A 16,692-nucleotide genomic window follows, 5' to 3' on the forward strand; every position below is an offset into this window, starting at 1 on the left:
GTGTGTGTGTGTGTGTGTGTGTGTGTGTGTGTGTGTGTGTGTGTGTGTGTGTGTGTGTGTGTGTGTGTGTGTGTGTGTGTGTGTGTGTGTGTGTGTGTGTGTGTGTGTCTAAAAACTTTATTTGTGCCTTCATCACATCCCCAATTCACCTTTGCTGCATGTTTTTGGATTGTGGGGGGCAACTGGAGCACCCAGAGGAAACCCACACAGACACAGGGAGAACATGCAATCTCACAGAAAGGTCTCCTGGCTCAGTCAGGACTCAAACCACCAAGCCACCATGCCACCATTAACCTATAATTGAATCATTATTGCAATGTTTTTCACCAACTGAGAGAATAATATTAAAGGCAAATAAACAAATTAGGAATATATTTATTCAACAATATGTCAGTGTTCCTGTTCCTTGTGGTCTAGATAGCAGAGCAGAGTTAGGACATTTTTGTTGCCATGGTGAAACAATCTGGAAAAAGTCCAAAGACTCCAGGAAATCTGATCTTTCCCACACACCTGCCAAGTTATTTTCCTTTAGTCACCCAACATCAATCCCACTTAACAAACACCTCCTCTCCCGGGAACAACATCAGATCAGATTCTGAAGTTACTTATAACACATGCTCCATTTTGTGCTTTTGCTCCTCTACAGAGCATCTAGGGGTCTGTTGTCTTGTCTTTGGTTATGTTACAGAAAACACTTTATTTTGATGGTCCACTTTAGACATTCTATAAGTAACTTTGCAACATGTCAACTAACTCTCAATATGTATTAGTAGACTGTTTGCATAATATCTGCTGACACTTTATTATGATGCTCCCCAACTGACATTCTACTGACTATAACTTTGTAACTACATGTCAGCATATTCTACTAACCCGAACCCTATCGTCTAACCATAACTTAACAGTCTACAACAGTCTACTAATACTCCAAGAGTTAAGTGACATGTAGCCTAGTTGCAAAGCTAGGCTACTTATTAGAATGTCAAGTTGACCATCAAAATAAAGTGTAACCGAAAAATGATTTGGGAAAGAAAATGTTAAATTAATAGTTGCAAGAATATGGCTTACTTTAATGGAAAATATTTTGCAGATCAGTTGTGGCATGGCATTAAAACTAAATCAGAAAAAAAATGAAATTGCCTGTTGTGTATTTGTGTATTTTTTAAAAAAGGCTCCTTAAAACTAAGGTATAGTATGTAGACATAAACCATTATGTCTGGTTCAGTTAAAATCCTTTTTTTTTTTTTTTCTTCAGCCAGTTCTTTCTTCCAGTTTAATAATCTGGCCTAATAGACGAATACAAGGGGTTATGTAGGCTATGCAATCTATTGAAGCGAATAGTAATGTTGTTGTAGTTTTAAATACCATCGTTAGATGGCGCCAGATGACAAAATTAGAAACATTAGTAGTCATATTTAATAACATTGGTTGTGACAATAAAAAATAGTAATTGGAACAATTGCATGTTTTATTTTATTTTGTTTATTTATTTAAAAGTTGTGATTTCAATATTTATTTAAAGTAGCCTATGCTCATAAATAGGTATCAGGGCAAGTTTTTAAAAAATGTAAACTTTTTTTAGGCTCTCATGGAGTCATAAAAGAGAAGGTCAAATTAGTCATTAGGGGTAAAGGATTTTAACTGGTCGAAGAGATGGACAGGTGGATACGTGGAACTTGGGAAAGATCTGACTTCTGCAGACTGTTCTCCAATAGAGGGCGCCAGATAATCAGATGAATTAGAGGGAGAACATTTAGGCTATTTGACAATATTGTCTGGTCAAGAAAATGTCTCTCATATTTCACGATGGGCACTAAACGATAAACTGGTTTGATTATAATGAAATATACAGTAGTTTTGTCAATATTGATATTAATAAATAACTAAATGATGTCTTGGATGTAAACGAGAAGCTACTTGGAGCAGGTTTTTTGTGTGTTTGTGTTTGTGTGTGTTTGTGACGGAGCCGCATTTGTGGAGCTTATTTGAAAGACATTTAGTTTTTTAGAAAAAGTTGAGGTTTAGATTGGCTATATAATAGTGGAAACAAGGTTTTTGTTTGTTTTTTACTATAGGCTACTGTTTTCCTAAATGGGCTACTTGCACATTATTTATTTGTGCTTTAAGTGTTGAAATTACTTGACCGCGTCCACTTTTTTTCTCTTTTTCTTTCACTTTATTTAAGTAATTAGTGCTATAATAATACTTATACTAATAGATGTATTTCTGGTGTTAAAATAAAGAATAATAAAGTCCCATCTAAAGCGATAGGGGGTGCCATCATTTAGGCTATATAGGCTACAGCACTCAGGCTCATTTCTCATCTGGCATTAGTCACTCTCCGAGATGCGCAGTTTTTTTAAGATTTTGGTTCATTCATTCACACAGACACTTACAACCGAGGAGCTCTGTATTTGAAAAACATAAAAAAATACAACCTAAAATTCGTTCCTTGAGTGTCATATTTGTGATATGGGTGATATTTGTTTTATTAGCTGACAAAAAAGTGTGTGTATATATATATATATATATATATATATATATATATATATATATATATATATATATATATTAATGAAATATATTCAATTCAATTTAAAGGATAAAACACTATTTCTTTTAGGTATAATGAATGGCGCATTAAGGCTACTGTAACTGCTAATATCTAATAGCATACATTCTGAAAACACACTGGTAGGCCTAGCCTATATTTTATGCATGCTGCCTGAGCAAGATTTAGTTTTAAAATTTGTCACTTAAAAAAGCAGGTGAAAAAGTCACACTCTTCCTTGTTAATGTGCAGCAGGAATCCTTGCTTTTACCTTTTCCAGGTGTCGTTACCTTACACGTGCCCGTAGCAGAGCGCATGCGCCGTGAGGTGGTCCTCTGTTTTTATTGCCAGGTGAGTAGATTTTGTTCAGGTAAAGTGGAATTTTGCTTAAGGACACAAGACCCAATGAGATAACACGGTGTGATGTACCACATTCAGAGAGAAGACACAAGAATGTCACTAATGGGCAAAATGGGAGACTGGCAGGTAAGATCTCTTCCTTTTAAGGCTATGAGGGTGATGCGGTGCTCGCTTTTACTTTTCCATATATAGGTTAGAATTAAGTCTTCGCCACAGTAGCTTTTTCAACAAGTTTTCAGTCAGTAGGCCTATTGGTCATTAACCATTGTAAATAAAATGCTCCACAAAAGCTTATGCTATAGATAGAACACGCAGATAGGAAACCGCGAGAGTGAAGGCAATGGCGAAACAACGGTGAAATAGTCTTATGATCAGAGTTCTCTAAAATGAGGAACTCCTAAGGTAACTTGTCAGATAGGCCAGATTGGTTGCTATGTATTGGATAGTTCTTTTATTTTGCCTGGTGTAGCCTAAATGTTTTGATTTTATTAACTGATTTCAGATATTGCAATTTCATTCTGTGCAGCATTTCCTATAGTAGGCTAACATAAACGGGAAAGAATGAATGTAGGCTTTTTATTATTTTCTTTACAAACTTTCCCTCCACTGTTTTCCCATGTGTCTTTTGTGTCACACACGACCCTTAAGTCGATGTGGTCCATTATGACAAAAAGTAGGCTAAAAAATAATAATACACAAACAAAAGTGAAAATCAAAAAATAATTGTGATTCGGTGATTTAATATGTGAATATAGCGCCGTAAATAACTGACAGACTAGGTTTATTTAGACACAAATAGGCTAGTCTATTGTGAATGGACAATTTTCGCACAGTGAAGATTGCCAAATAGTGTTAAAGAATGAAGTCTAGTTTTGCTTTTCTTTTGTGCGATTGGTTTCATTGATGCGGACCCCTAATCAATAAGCAGCGAACAACAAAGCAGCACACCCATCCATTTCTATTGCGCGTTTCTCTCCCTCTTAATCGTCATTGTGTCTTAGTTTCTTTCGGCCTCTCATTAATGACAACTGGACTCACCCCACCAAAAATGGTAATGGAGATAAGGGAGAGACAACGCCTTAGAGTCGGCGACCTGTCTCCCGACCTCATTCACATTTAACAAGCCATGTTGTTGTGTTAATTATTTACATTTATCAAATTGCGCCGTTACACGTTCTAAATAGGTGTATACCTACTGAAGAATCGACCTTTTCTTTGCATAACAGTGTTGAGAGTATTTTACAGGACCGGGCTCACTATAGGACTAAAACAACAGTTTACAATTGTCAGACTGGAAGCAGTGTTTGCCCACTGAAGCACGTGCATGCTGCAGTAGTTTAGCATTGTTTAAAATATATTGTACAGGCTGCTCTTGGGTTGTAGATTCAAACGCTTACAACTTTTTGAAAAATGCGTGTATATGCAAAGAATCTGGTCTATGATAAAAACTGTTTTTTTGTGTGTTTTTTTTTTCTTGGTTCAGGTTATACTTGGCCTATTAATTCCACTCTGAATAAATTCAACTAGATGATTAATACAAATGAAAAGGTGAAGTCCTCCTTCACCAGTGATATCAACCCTTGCATTTAGGCTACTGCTCCCTTTTGAAATACACATGAAACTCAGTAAAGGTATTCTTACTGAATTCTCTTTGCAGGTTCTACCTGTGTATATTCATTGGCTTTGGTCTCTTGATATGCTAATGAGGGTTATTACAGTAGCGCTCGAGTCTCTCTCTTTCACCATTAGAGGGAGATCTGAGCGCGCAGCTCGAGCCTTGTGCACTGTGTCAAACTCAAGCGAAGACGCAATTCACTCTATCCACAACCAATGAAAATGCTTTGGAAATTAACTGATAATATTAAATATGAAGACTGCGAGGTAAGCGGCTTATCCAGGATTTTAATACAAAATGTTGCATGATATTTACCAAAATTCTGAACGGTTTAACTTTTCACTCAGTTAGTTTTAATTTAATTTTTTTAAACTGGCTTGCTGTATGTACCATTTTATTTAACACTTAATAAAATACTGCATGATCCAGAACACATGTAACTTTTTTCCAACATAGTAATAAAACAACAACAACAATAATAATAATAATTATTATTATAATAATAATAATAATAATAAACATATCTCCCATTCATTACCAGTAGAATTTCTATAGAACAAAAATGGATCATTAAAATGGATCATTCGTGAGATCGAAATGTGTGTATATGAAAAAAAAAAAAAAAAAAAAAAAGACTTACAAACATACGTAGGCTACCAAACATAGGTTTGGTAAAAAAAAAAAGAAGAAAAAAAAAAGGTTGCAGTGGTTAAATTAGTTTTAAAATAAATGTGTTTGTCAAATTGTTTTTATTTTTATTTTTTTCTTTAAGTTTATTTTATGTTTCCCCCCTTTATTTAGCACGATGTGTTTGTGGTGGATGCAGTAATATATGGGAGTAGTTTTTGGAGTGGCGAAGCCAGTAAAACGTGTTTTCGCTCGTTTCTGGAGAATCACACACGCCATGATCAGGAAAGAACCTCTGCACTCCGCGCGTCCTTATTAGTTTCTTTCAGCGCGTAGAATCGAGTTGATTGTAGCCTATAATAATTACATTCGGTTTCATAATAATCGCGCATGATATGAAAATGTGTATGAGTTGACACGCGTAAAGTTTGTTGAATATAAATGCTCTTGCGGTGAGTTAAGCTGCATCGGCGTGTGTTGATGTGTCTCGGCCGTGGTTAAAATCCTGGTGAGGGATTCTAGTGGGCCATGGAGAACGAGAATATGAGGACTAATGTGAAAAATAATGAGGTAGACGAGCATCCAGTGAACAGTAAAAATGTGCCAGGCCAGATGCACTCTGCGTTCGCTGGATTTTCACCAGAATCAGAGGTGCACATTGTTTCCTTCCTTGTGTTCTTCCCCCTCGTTCTGTCTTTCTTTCACTTTTGCTTGCCCTCGAACCTTTTAAAATGTTCCCCCCTCTCTCTGATTCGTCAGACGCAGGAGAATGTCCCTCTTTTTGTCTCTCTCTCCCTCTCTCTCCCACTCACTCTCTCTCTCTCCTCATCTCTGATTAGATATACTGATTCCTCATTCAATGGACGTCATTTAGTGCAGTCTGCCTTGAGTTGCTTCCTCGCTTCACGCTCGATTTCCGACCATTCTTCTCTTATTAGGTATTCGTGTAATATTAATAGTCATGAATATCTACTATTAGGAGTGCAGGGAAGAGGCAGATCTGTGCTAACATGAGCTCAAGCGAGGGAACAGCTCACTGACAGAGCCGGGAGACGCCAAGGGGATCTAAGAAACTTTAGAGAAAAAGCATTGCATCTAAAGAGCAGATGAAGAACATTGGGAATTTACCCAGATTGTGATGGATTATTGCTTTATTTGAACGCCGGCCACCGCCACCTCGCTCTACAATTATTATTGGCTTGATTTAATTTGCACGTTCATTTTCGTTTTGTCCTTCTGAAATTCTTGCCTTTTGAAGTCCTCGAGAATCTTCGCAGATGTTAGTGCACAGTTTTTCCGCGATGGTGAGTGACTGTCGGGAGTAAAGATCTGAAGACTGCGCTCAACATTTACTCTCCGATTGTTTTTTTTTTTTTTTTTTTTAATCCTATCGTTTTGTCTGTTCCATCATGCAAGCTGTTCTTGGTAGCATCAAATGCTATTACAAAGACTTTATACTTGATGTGAGCTCTGGTTATTTTTCTTTGCATCTCAGTCGAATTTTTAATTGCTAAATGATAACAAATTATTGATGTACATTTTAATGTAGAATAACATGTATTATGATAGTCGTGGGGGTGTAATTATAATTATAATGTAGTGTTGTTGTATTATTGTTGTTCTTGACCGAATCAAAAGCTTGATCAGTTTTCTGTTGAAATAACAAATTACTTCCTAAATGCGATTACAAATCACTTCTGGTTATTTTTTTTCTCTCCTTAAAAATAAATAAAAAGAAAAATAGAAAGAAAAGAAAAAAATATAAAACAGCACTAAAATAGCACTGTATCGTTCTCTCTCTCCTAAGGATCGCCATGACGGGACCAGCAATGGCACAGCCCGGTTACCCCAGCTAGGAAGCGTGGGCCAGTCTCCGTACACCAGCGCTCCTCCGCTCTCTCACACGCCCAACTCAGACTTCCAGCCGCCATACTTTCCGCCACCCTACCAACCCATCTACCCACAGTCTCAGGATCCTTACTCTCATGTTAACGACCCGTACTCCATCAACTCTCTGCACGCCCAGCCGCAGCCACAGCACCCGGGCTGGCCCGGCCAGCGGCAGAGTCAGGAGAGCAGCCTGCTCCACCAACACCGCGGGTTACCGCATCAGCTGTGCCGAGAGTACCGCAGAGAAGTGCTACTTCCCTCGGGTCACGGCCTTGATACTGGACTCACGGATTCAATCCCTATCCATGGAATACCTCACTCTTTAGAAGATGTTCAGGTGAGGAGAAAAGCTGAAATCTTATAATATAACACATGTTGTGCATATGCAACCTCTATTATACAGATTTGCTGCTGCATGGTGCAATTAGAATAATATCGAGAAGTCTAATACTGGGTCACATATTTAAGTTGTAGCTGTTTTATTGAAAATATTATGGTTATGTGTAACAACGGTTTTTGTCACAGTAACTTGGTAAAAAAAAATGTTTGTTTTTTTAAAATGGTGTTTGAATGTAATATTTTTAGCCTGAATTTGCAGGTAATGGTGATATATATATATATATATATATATATATATATATATATATATATATATATATATATATATATATATATATATATATATTTTTTTTTTTTTATTATTATTTTTTTTTTTTTAAGTCTATGATGCCATGCCAAGTCTATGATGCCATGCCATGTTGTGTGAAGAAACAGTTTAGAAAATAAATGAAATATTTATGTAAAATTATATTTTTTGAACGACACCGCGAGTAATTAAAAATAAATAATATAAAGACAATTTATGACAAAAGACAATCACATTTTTCATTAATTATTTACTGGATTTCTTCTCTTCACTGTTGTTCATCCCAGCAACACAAAGTGAGCGGTGTGCTGAGCTTTTTGATTAATATTGTCTGTCATTTTTGGACGTGATTCTTGGCTGCCCTCCTTTTCATAAGTAATTTGATTGCAGTGTGCCTGCTGAAGAGATCTCACGAATCGAGCCTAGACAAAATCCCCTCTTCCACCGCAACTGCATGTTTTCTTTTTCATTTTCTTGGTAGATAAAATTGAAGTAAATATATTTGCTATTATTATATTTTATGATATAACACAGCATCGTTTAAACTTTTATTATTTCAAGTGGCGCATGCTGACCGTACAGACTAATAGGTCAAAGATCTATAGGCCTACTTTCTTTAAAGATGCAGTTTATAGTGATGAAATTACTATGTAAAGCGTTTGTGCAATTTTTCTCTTTGGGCTGCATTTAATTTCGTTTGCAAAAATAAAATAAATTAATTAAATAAATAAATAAAGTACTATGTTTTCAAACTTCCGATCATTATTAATATGCTTTTTGATCTTTGCAGCATGTTGATGATCAAGGAATTCACATCCCAGACCAAACTGTAATCAAGAAAGGTAAGCAATTTCCTCTCTAATGCCGTACGTGGTTCAACTAGCAGCTCTCCGCTCGTAAAGACTACCCGTGCTTGCTGGGAGACGGATCGGGTTAATTTGTAGGCCCTGAGATAGCCTGGCGATAAGGCACAAACCATTTCAACAAAGTGTTCCACAGCGGACACTATTGTCTCTGTTATTATGACGGTGCTTGGCTTAGCTTAGTCACATTTAAAACGGTAGCCTCTAATGAAATTTGCTAAATGTCTCATTCAAAGATGACGCGAGAAACGAGTGTATAGAGGCTTCGTTTATGAAACGCCTTTCTTTAAACAGATTTAACAAAGGCCGGCTGTATAATTTTCACTTTAGTCATTTTTTGCAATTACGTCCCTCTTTGTTTCGTTTGGATCATCGCAGTTTGGTCAATGTGGGCTGCAGGAGAATGAGTGTTGGATCGAGTTGTTTTCGTTACAGTGATATGATTTTCTTCTTAACAATGTGAAAGCTTTGACATGTTAAATTTGATGCACCATGCATAAATCCACAAAAATACTCATCGCACATACACGTAATAATTGCGATCTCACGGGTTCGTTTAACTCCTCTTGTCTCTATTAGTCTCCCCTGAGCTATTAATGTCACCACTGATCTATCCAAAAGTGCCTGTGCTTTTGTTTCCGGCTAGCACAAGTAACAACGGGCGCTGAAGCAGGATTTAGGCCGGAACACTTATTTGTAAGCGCTCGTGTGTGAGTCTGAGCAGCCTATTTGGATTTGTGGGTATCATGGCGCTGTGTGGCGTTGTTAGGGACTGTTTAACGCTTGAAACTAATTTGGAATTAAGAGAAATAATACACATTTTTATTTGTCGTAGCCTAAGTATTGTATTGTAGCCTATTGGTATTGGATTATTATTATTATTATTATTATTATTATTATTATTATTATTATTATTATTATTATTTAAATAGCCTAATAATAATACAATATGTTATAGGAACAATAGATTTAAGTTGATCAAAATTTGCGTGGATAATGCCGTATTCGGTTTTTTTTTTTTTTTTTTTTTTTCGTTAATCAGTTTGTTTAATGATGTCCAAACAGTGAACAATTTGAAGAAATGTCATGCATGTTGAACTGTCATTTTCACCGAGCTTGGTGTGGAGTCACTATTGTGATATAATATGAAATATTTTGATGGCTGGGCCACTTTATTACTTGGGGCATATTCCAGCAGTTACATTCATGAGCTGAATGAAAAGCTATTGCTGTGGTATCTATTTTCCTTCCTCTCTGATAAGACCATACTGCCTTTGATTCCACATAGGCGTGCGAGATGATGTGCATATAAACGCATATGTCTAATCTTACTCAAAGGCTGCCTGCTGCATAGTAATTCATCTTTTTCCATTTGGTTGATGCTGTAGTCTCGAATGGGGGACCTAATCATGTTCGGTTTTTTTTTTGGTTTTTTTTTGTCAAAGGTCCTGTTTCCATATCCAAGAACAACAGCAATGTGTCTGCCATACCGATAAATAAGGACGGGCTTTTTGGAGGTGTGGTAAACCCAAACGAGGTGTTCTGTTCGGTTCCGGGTCGTCTGTCTCTTCTCAGCTCAACGTCAAAGTACAAAGTCACAGTAGCGGAGGTGCAGAGACGCCTTTCTCCGCCTGAGTGCCTGAACGCTTCCCTGCTCGGCGGGGTCTTGAGGAGGTGAGCTGGACGTCCATTGCATATCAGTAATTATATATTATCAAGCGCTTTCCGTCGCCAAACTCACAGACATGGTAGCCATTTGACGTCATACCCCAACATAGGCAAAATATTGTGGCCTACCCAATTGCAATGAGCTCATGCAGTCATGTCTTTAATGCAAGACAATTTAATGGACACTTCCTTAGTGTGGCAATTGATTACAGTGGGCTATAGTAACATGACAGACTGTTGTTAATTTGAAAAGATTTTTAATTTTGAAACATTCAATCGCAGGCCCCTAAAACAAAGTATTTAAAAGAGGTCTTGCTTTTAGCATAAAAAGTTACTCAAAGAGCTGTTATTATGGCTCTTGACACATGATTGCTTAGGCTATTATTATTAGGCTATTGGTATTATAATTATTGAAGTTCATGCGCGCTCCAGTCTTAAATAGCATAGAAATATTATAAATTATAATTTAATTGATACGTAAATATAGCTGTGTATAATGATATAAAATATGTAGCATAGGCCTATATCAGTAAGATAAATAACTACACACACACACACACACACACACACACACACACACACACACACACACATATATATATATATATATATATATATATATATATATATATATATATATATATATAGCCTATTTATTTTTTGTCATTTATTTCAAAGGGCCAAATCTAAAAATGGCGGAAGATCTTTAAGAGAAAAACTAGATAAAATCGGATTAAATCTACCAGCAGGGAGACGCAAAGCTGCCAACGTTACCCTCCTGACGTCACTGGTGGAAGGTAAGTTTCCTGATAAATATATATTTTTAATAAAGCAGGTGCTTAATGCAGCTTTCATTCCAAATCAGCATTTTCATTCATCCGTGAAATAGAGAGTTTGTCTTGCAAGCAACAATGATGAAGGATATAAGAAAAGAGAATGGAATCAGGAGATATTATTCGGAAATACCTTTTTTTTTTTTTGTGGGATTACAGGAATCTCTCTCTCTCTCCCTTTCAACAGGACCACTTGTCTTTAAATTTGAGCATGGTGTGGATTCGAGTGTCTTTGGGGCCTATTTTGTGCCATGTTAGCAGTGTTGTTTTATGACATTTTCTTTTGTGCAGTTGCTGGATATAAGGCATACAGCCGAAAATTGTTGTTGTTGTTATTATTATTATTATTATTATTATTATTATTATTATTATTGTTATTATTATGTGTGGATTTTATCCTTGTCGGCTTGATGCAGTTGACCTGTAGGTTGAAAGCCTATTATAAAATATAAATGAGTTAATTATGTTGCACTGCGAAGATGCCATTGCTGTTGAATAAATCCATTTTGCTTGCAAAGTTGGAGGTGATTATTCCGTGCAGTGATATTTGGTATGCCATGGGTTTTAAAGGTGAAAGCTGGAGACGGTTCATTGGTTCCTGTTAATCATTGCCGCTGAAGACTGAATGTAATATTCATCGTGCTTCATTGAAATTTAGTCTTGTATGGTAATGAGCCTGAAGAAATGTATGATTCCTGCGAGATAAGGGTGAGGGGTGGGGGTGGTGGACACGCAAGCAGACGCTGATTTAGTCGGAGGACATTGGCTTTCTGAAGAGCTGTTATTGTTTATGATCTGCTCCATTTTATGGAAAGCAGTTTAGTAGAGTTGAGCTTTGATGCTAATTGGCGCATGCGTTCTTCCGGATTCTAGGCTTATGACAGGAAGGCTCGCAGTAAAATTCCAACTGTTTCAGGAAATTAAACCAAAGACTTGAGAGAAAAAAAATCAAATCAAACACACAGACCTAGTCGGAGTAACCTATTTTACATGACTAAAGTATAAGGAAGTTTACTTTTAGCCTTTTGAAAATTATTTCGTATAGGCTATAAAACATCCTTCTAATAGGCTATTGACAAAAAGGTCACGAATCAATGACATAGCCTAGTATCTTTTGGAGTTATTATCTAATGTTCTGTTAATCTCAGAAGGAATGTGCATGCTGACGCATGTATTTGACTAAATTCAAATTTCTAGGTAATGGAAAATAAGGGTGCTTTAATGATGTCAGAATTGATAGAGAGCGATGTCCTGCTCATTGGCCGAGAACGTTAATTAGATGACAATTGTTCATTACTCTACATTGTACTGCAGTAACATAAATACTGACTCTCGTTTTCTTCTAGGTGAAGCTGTGCATCTGGCCAGAGATTTCGGTTATGTATGTGAGACTGAGTTTCCAGCCAAGGCGGTAGCTGAATACGTGAACCGACAGCATTCAGACCCAAATGAACAAGTCCAAAGAAAAAACATGTTATTGGCATCGAAGTAAGTGCTATTCTCACTATTCAGATGTCAAAGCGCAGTTATCTCTTTAGGATTGCGTCTCTTTGCGTTAATTGTCGTGATGTATTTGTTGGAGTTTTCTTTCTGCTGGATAGCCCAGAGCTGCTAATATCTGTGTAGGCTAGATATTAATAAATAGGACTGGATTCAATGTCTTCTTTTTGAGGCCGAGTGATTTCGTAAAATACACAAATATTTGCACTATATATTCGCAACCTGTAGGCTACATCCTTACATTGTTTTATAGATGTTCTACAAATGGAAAAGTAAATAAAAAGTAAAAAAAAAAAAAAAAAAAAAAAATATATATATATATATATATATATATATATATATATATATATATGTGTATAATACATACAAATAACGATGAATAACAATAAAAAAATATCAACAAAGGCGATGCTCTTCTTTAGATGGCATGGAGCCTAAAAATCCAATTCTCACGTATCCGGTTGACATATTACTCACGTATGCGACACTCTTTTAAAACTGTCCATCGCTCTGATTCCACTCTGCCCAACGAGCTGCTGTCAGAAGGAATACGTATGCCATTGATTAAGGGACACATAAGGAGCACATAGTCTTACTAATACATTTCTGACTTCACCTTCAGCTGTAATTAGCTTCATCCTGACACGCATCCTACATTGTGTCTCCTTCTAGACAAATCTGCAAAGAGTTCACGGACCTGCTCTCCCAAGACCGCTCGCCCTTGGGGAATTCACGTCCGCAGCCCATTCTCGAGCCCGGGATTCAGAGCTGTTTGACCCACTTCAGTCTTATTTCTCACGGATTCGGGACTCCGGCCATGTGCGCGGCCCTCACGGCGCTGCAGAACTATCTGACGGAGGCCATTAAAGCCATGGACAAAATGTACCTGAACAACAATCCCAACAGCCACAATGAGACGGGGTCAAAAGCAGGTGACAAAGACGAGAAGCACAGAAAGTGATGTCCAACCACCACATCCCAATTGATATATGACAAAATACATAACAAACACACTAGAGATCAAGATGAAAAATTGAACGGACCATCTTCCGATCTTGACATTTTGAAATATTTTTGATTTTTTAAATAGTAATAATGAAAAACAAAAAAACAAAAAACAAAAAACAAACAAAAAAAAGCAGTTCACTTTGGGATTCGCGGACAAGGCTTTTCTGTCAATCAAAACAAAGCGGTGTGCCAATGAGAGGAGTACAGATCTGCAACAGCAGGACTTTTCATAAAACTCACTTTGTATGAGTTCAACGGACTGAAATTCAGCGATTTTCCCTCAGTATCCCCATTTACGATTGTAGCCATGTGACAACAAGAAGCTGAAAGAGGAAGATTTTCTATCAGTATTGTGAATAATAAACTTAAAAAAAAAAAAAAAAAAAAAAAAAAGATCTACAGCTCCATGCCATGACTTCAAGAACTGACTTTTCACTCGACCAAGCGACCAACTTGAACTTTAAATTTAACACGATTCACGGTTATATGAGGGAATCTGTGTTCAAGTATGTATATATTTATTTATGTGTAATTTAATGGGAATTGTAAATATGGTACGTCTGTTCAAACTTCTTTTTTATTTATCTGGTGCCTCCTGTTTTAGTGGGTTTAAATATTCGCTTAGTTCTTCATGTGGTTTTATGGTTCTTAGAAAACAGAAATTTGGGGTATTCTTCTCTGGGATATTTCAATTCAGCCCTCTTGTAGCATGTTGAGGCGACATTGAAGCAAGTGAACAAATCGAAAAGAAATAAACATCCATTTCTCTATATATTATACTTATGCCATTCAGTTTTAGATCGAAAAAGGTAATTGCAGAGACCCCGATGCTAGTTTTGTGTTTCTATCTTCTTGTTTTTATCCGAGCTTTTTATGTGTTGTGCCAATCACCTCTTGTTCTTCCCTCAAAGCACCACAAGAGCAATAAATGGATATTGTCTTATGAATTCTTTTTTTTTTCTTTCGAATAAATTCAACATTTGGGACCATCTGATATCTTGTGTGTCCACTGTCTAAATTGGAGGCGGTTTTATCTGTATTGTATAAACCTGTGCTGGCAATAGCTCCCATGCCTGTCAATGTATTATAGTTCTTTGTTGCCCAGGAAAAAAATAAATATTTGATACGCTTCATGTCGATTTTTATTCATTACTTTTTATTCACTGCTTGCTGCGATGCATTCCTCCCTCCCTCTCTCTCTCTCTCTCTCTCTCTCTCTCTCTCTCTCTCTCTCTCTCTCTCTCTCTCTCTCTCTCTCTCTCTCTCTCTCTCTCTCTCTCTCTCTCTCTCTCTCCCTTTCTCTCTCTCTTCTATTCAGCACAGTTACTGTAATTGAGTTTAACTCTCCCTTGACGATTGCTCCATGCAATAAGCAGTTGAACCCATTGTTTCCCTCAAGTATAATAATAATAATAATAATAATAAAAAACTTACTTTCAACTCTTAGTTCAGAGTACAGGATCATTCAAATATGGCAGGGAGCTTTTTTGCCAAGCCAAATGACTCAAAAAACAATGAATTCTCTTTCGTGTTTGAAGTGAATGTGTGTAGATTTAGCCCTCAAGCTAGAGCGCTCTTTAAATCAGTCAGATGAAGAATCCTGCTGAAGGTTAGTGCAGTCGCCATTTCCATGACTTTATTTGTAGACGCAGTGCACCTTATTTTTCCTAATACACTGTCAGCTATGCTATGATCAATTTTTATGTTTTTATAATGCAAATCCATGGCTTGCTGATATCAGTTTACAGATCGTTTGAACGAAATTGTAGGCATGACACTTCGGCGTTAAAACGAAAATCAGCATCCATGTCATAATTTTACACGTCCAGTTTCGTTGAGTCATTGGGTAGGCAACATTTGCACAGTGTCATGCCAGAACACACATGGTTACGTTGCATAACTCAGATTCAAATAGAGTTTGATTGTTTATTGATAGCACCCGGAAATCAATCTCCATTAGGGCTTGTTGGATTTTCTGTATGTATTCTGATCATGTAAGATGTCTGTCATGGCACTGAGGAAAGAATTGCCGGCACAATATTTTCACCATAGTGGCTATTTGTTTAAGAAAAAAGAAAAAAGAAAAAAGAAAAAAAAAATCGGCATTTTTCTTTCTGTGCTCAGACAGTCTGTTCTACTCAGATGCAGTTGTTTTCAAATAACATGAACGAAGCCTAACTGTACATGTCCTTGGCATAATTGCAATGCACAGTGCAGCAGCAGGTGAAGCGAGGCATTGTCTGTCAAGACTGTTTTTGTTGGCTGCTTCTCAGATTGTGTGTGGGATTCTAACCTCGGGCACAAAAGCTCTCCCAGAAAGGATACCCGGCTGCTCCTCCTGTTCAGGCGCAGAAAAAAAAAATCACATGAATAGTCATTTTAAGGGAAATCACAATCATGTTAAATCGTATTCATCGGAATTAGGAATTCCTTCACGTGAATCTGTGTCATTAACGCTAATGTCATTGATTAAATATAATTATATTAAATATATATATATATATATATATATATATATATATATATATATATATATATATATATATATATATATATATAATTTTTTTTTTTTTTTTTTTTTTTTTCAAAACAAAGAAAGCATTTTCATACCACACAAGCACGACCGTTAATTCGCATTAATTTATATATAAAAAACATGACACATCGCTTGTATACATCACCACAGAGAGCGTAGTCCGTTGAAATGGTGAGCTTTGTAATTTACTATTTTTTATTTATTTTTAGTTGAACTAGTTGAACACAATAATGCCTTGCAGCAAAATGAAAATATATAAAACACAGAGAAGGCTAGTGAAATTGGAGTTTACTGCAATACCCAGCTGAATTCGGTTCATTCACTACATAACCTCCCGCACCAGCTATATCAATTACATATAATTTGTCTGTAGTAATTAAAATGTGTCGTTTTTTGTAATTTTACCCAAAATAATAATTTATTTGTTGAATAATTCTGTCGAATAAAAAATAGAATAGAATGTACAGACATGTAGAAGGCCTGTTCTCAAACCCCCCCCATGTTATGCATGTGTGTTGGAGGGTTTGGGTTTGATAGACATTTACGCAGGCGCGTTTGGATTTGCTTTTAACTCTTTACAACTCTTGTTTTATTA

At 36.5% G+C, this 16,692-nt stretch overlaps 1 protein-coding gene across 7 annotated transcripts; it reads left to right on the forward strand.

The window, feature by feature from the left end:
* Nucleotides 1-2,842: 2,842 nt before the first annotated feature.
* tfap2a (transcription factor AP-2 alpha) lies at nucleotides 2,843-14,548 on the forward strand. Of its 7 annotated transcripts, none has more exons than XM_079863410.1 (8): nucleotides 2,860-2,902; nucleotides 2,990-3,037; nucleotides 6,961-7,380; nucleotides 8,480-8,531; nucleotides 9,998-10,226; nucleotides 10,899-11,017; nucleotides 12,400-12,541; nucleotides 13,226-14,548. In XM_079863410.1, exons 1-8 carry the CDS (start codon nucleotides 2,867-2,869, stop codon nucleotides 13,512-13,514), a joined length of 1,335 nt encoding a protein of 444 aa, XP_079719536.1. In that variant the 5' UTR covers nucleotides 2,860-2,866; the 3' UTR covers nucleotides 13,515-14,548. The 7 variants fall into 7 exon arrangements, with proteins under 7 accessions (XP_079719539.1, XP_079719536.1, XP_079719538.1 ...); XM_079863415.1 differs by lacking the exons at nucleotides 2,860-2,902; nucleotides 2,990-3,037 and adding exons at nucleotides 4,672-4,792; nucleotides 6,431-6,457; XM_079863413.1 differs by lacking the exon at nucleotides 2,990-3,037 and having other exon boundaries at nucleotides 2,843-2,902.
* Nucleotides 14,549-16,692: the final 2,144 nt, after the last annotated feature.

The sequence above is a fragment of the Squalius cephalus genome (assembly GCF_949319135.1).
Source record: "Squalius cephalus genome assembly, chromosome: 25".
In the NCBI taxonomy this organism is placed as follows: Eukaryota; Metazoa; Chordata; class Actinopteri; order Cypriniformes; family Leuciscidae; genus Squalius; species Squalius cephalus.

Coding starts and splice junctions, on each gene's coding strand:
- tfap2a (XM_079863409.1), top strand. CDS start 5,682: ATGGAGAACGAGAATATGAGGACTAATGTGAAAAATAATGAGGTAGAC. Junction 7,381..8,479: donor ACTCTTTAGAAGATGTTCAG/GTGAGGAGAAAA, acceptor TGATCTTTGCAG/CATGTTGATGATCAAGGAAT. Junction 10,227..10,898: donor CTCGGCGGGGTCTTGAGGAG/GTGAGCTGGACG, acceptor TTTATTTCAAAG/GGCCAAATCTAAAAATGGCG.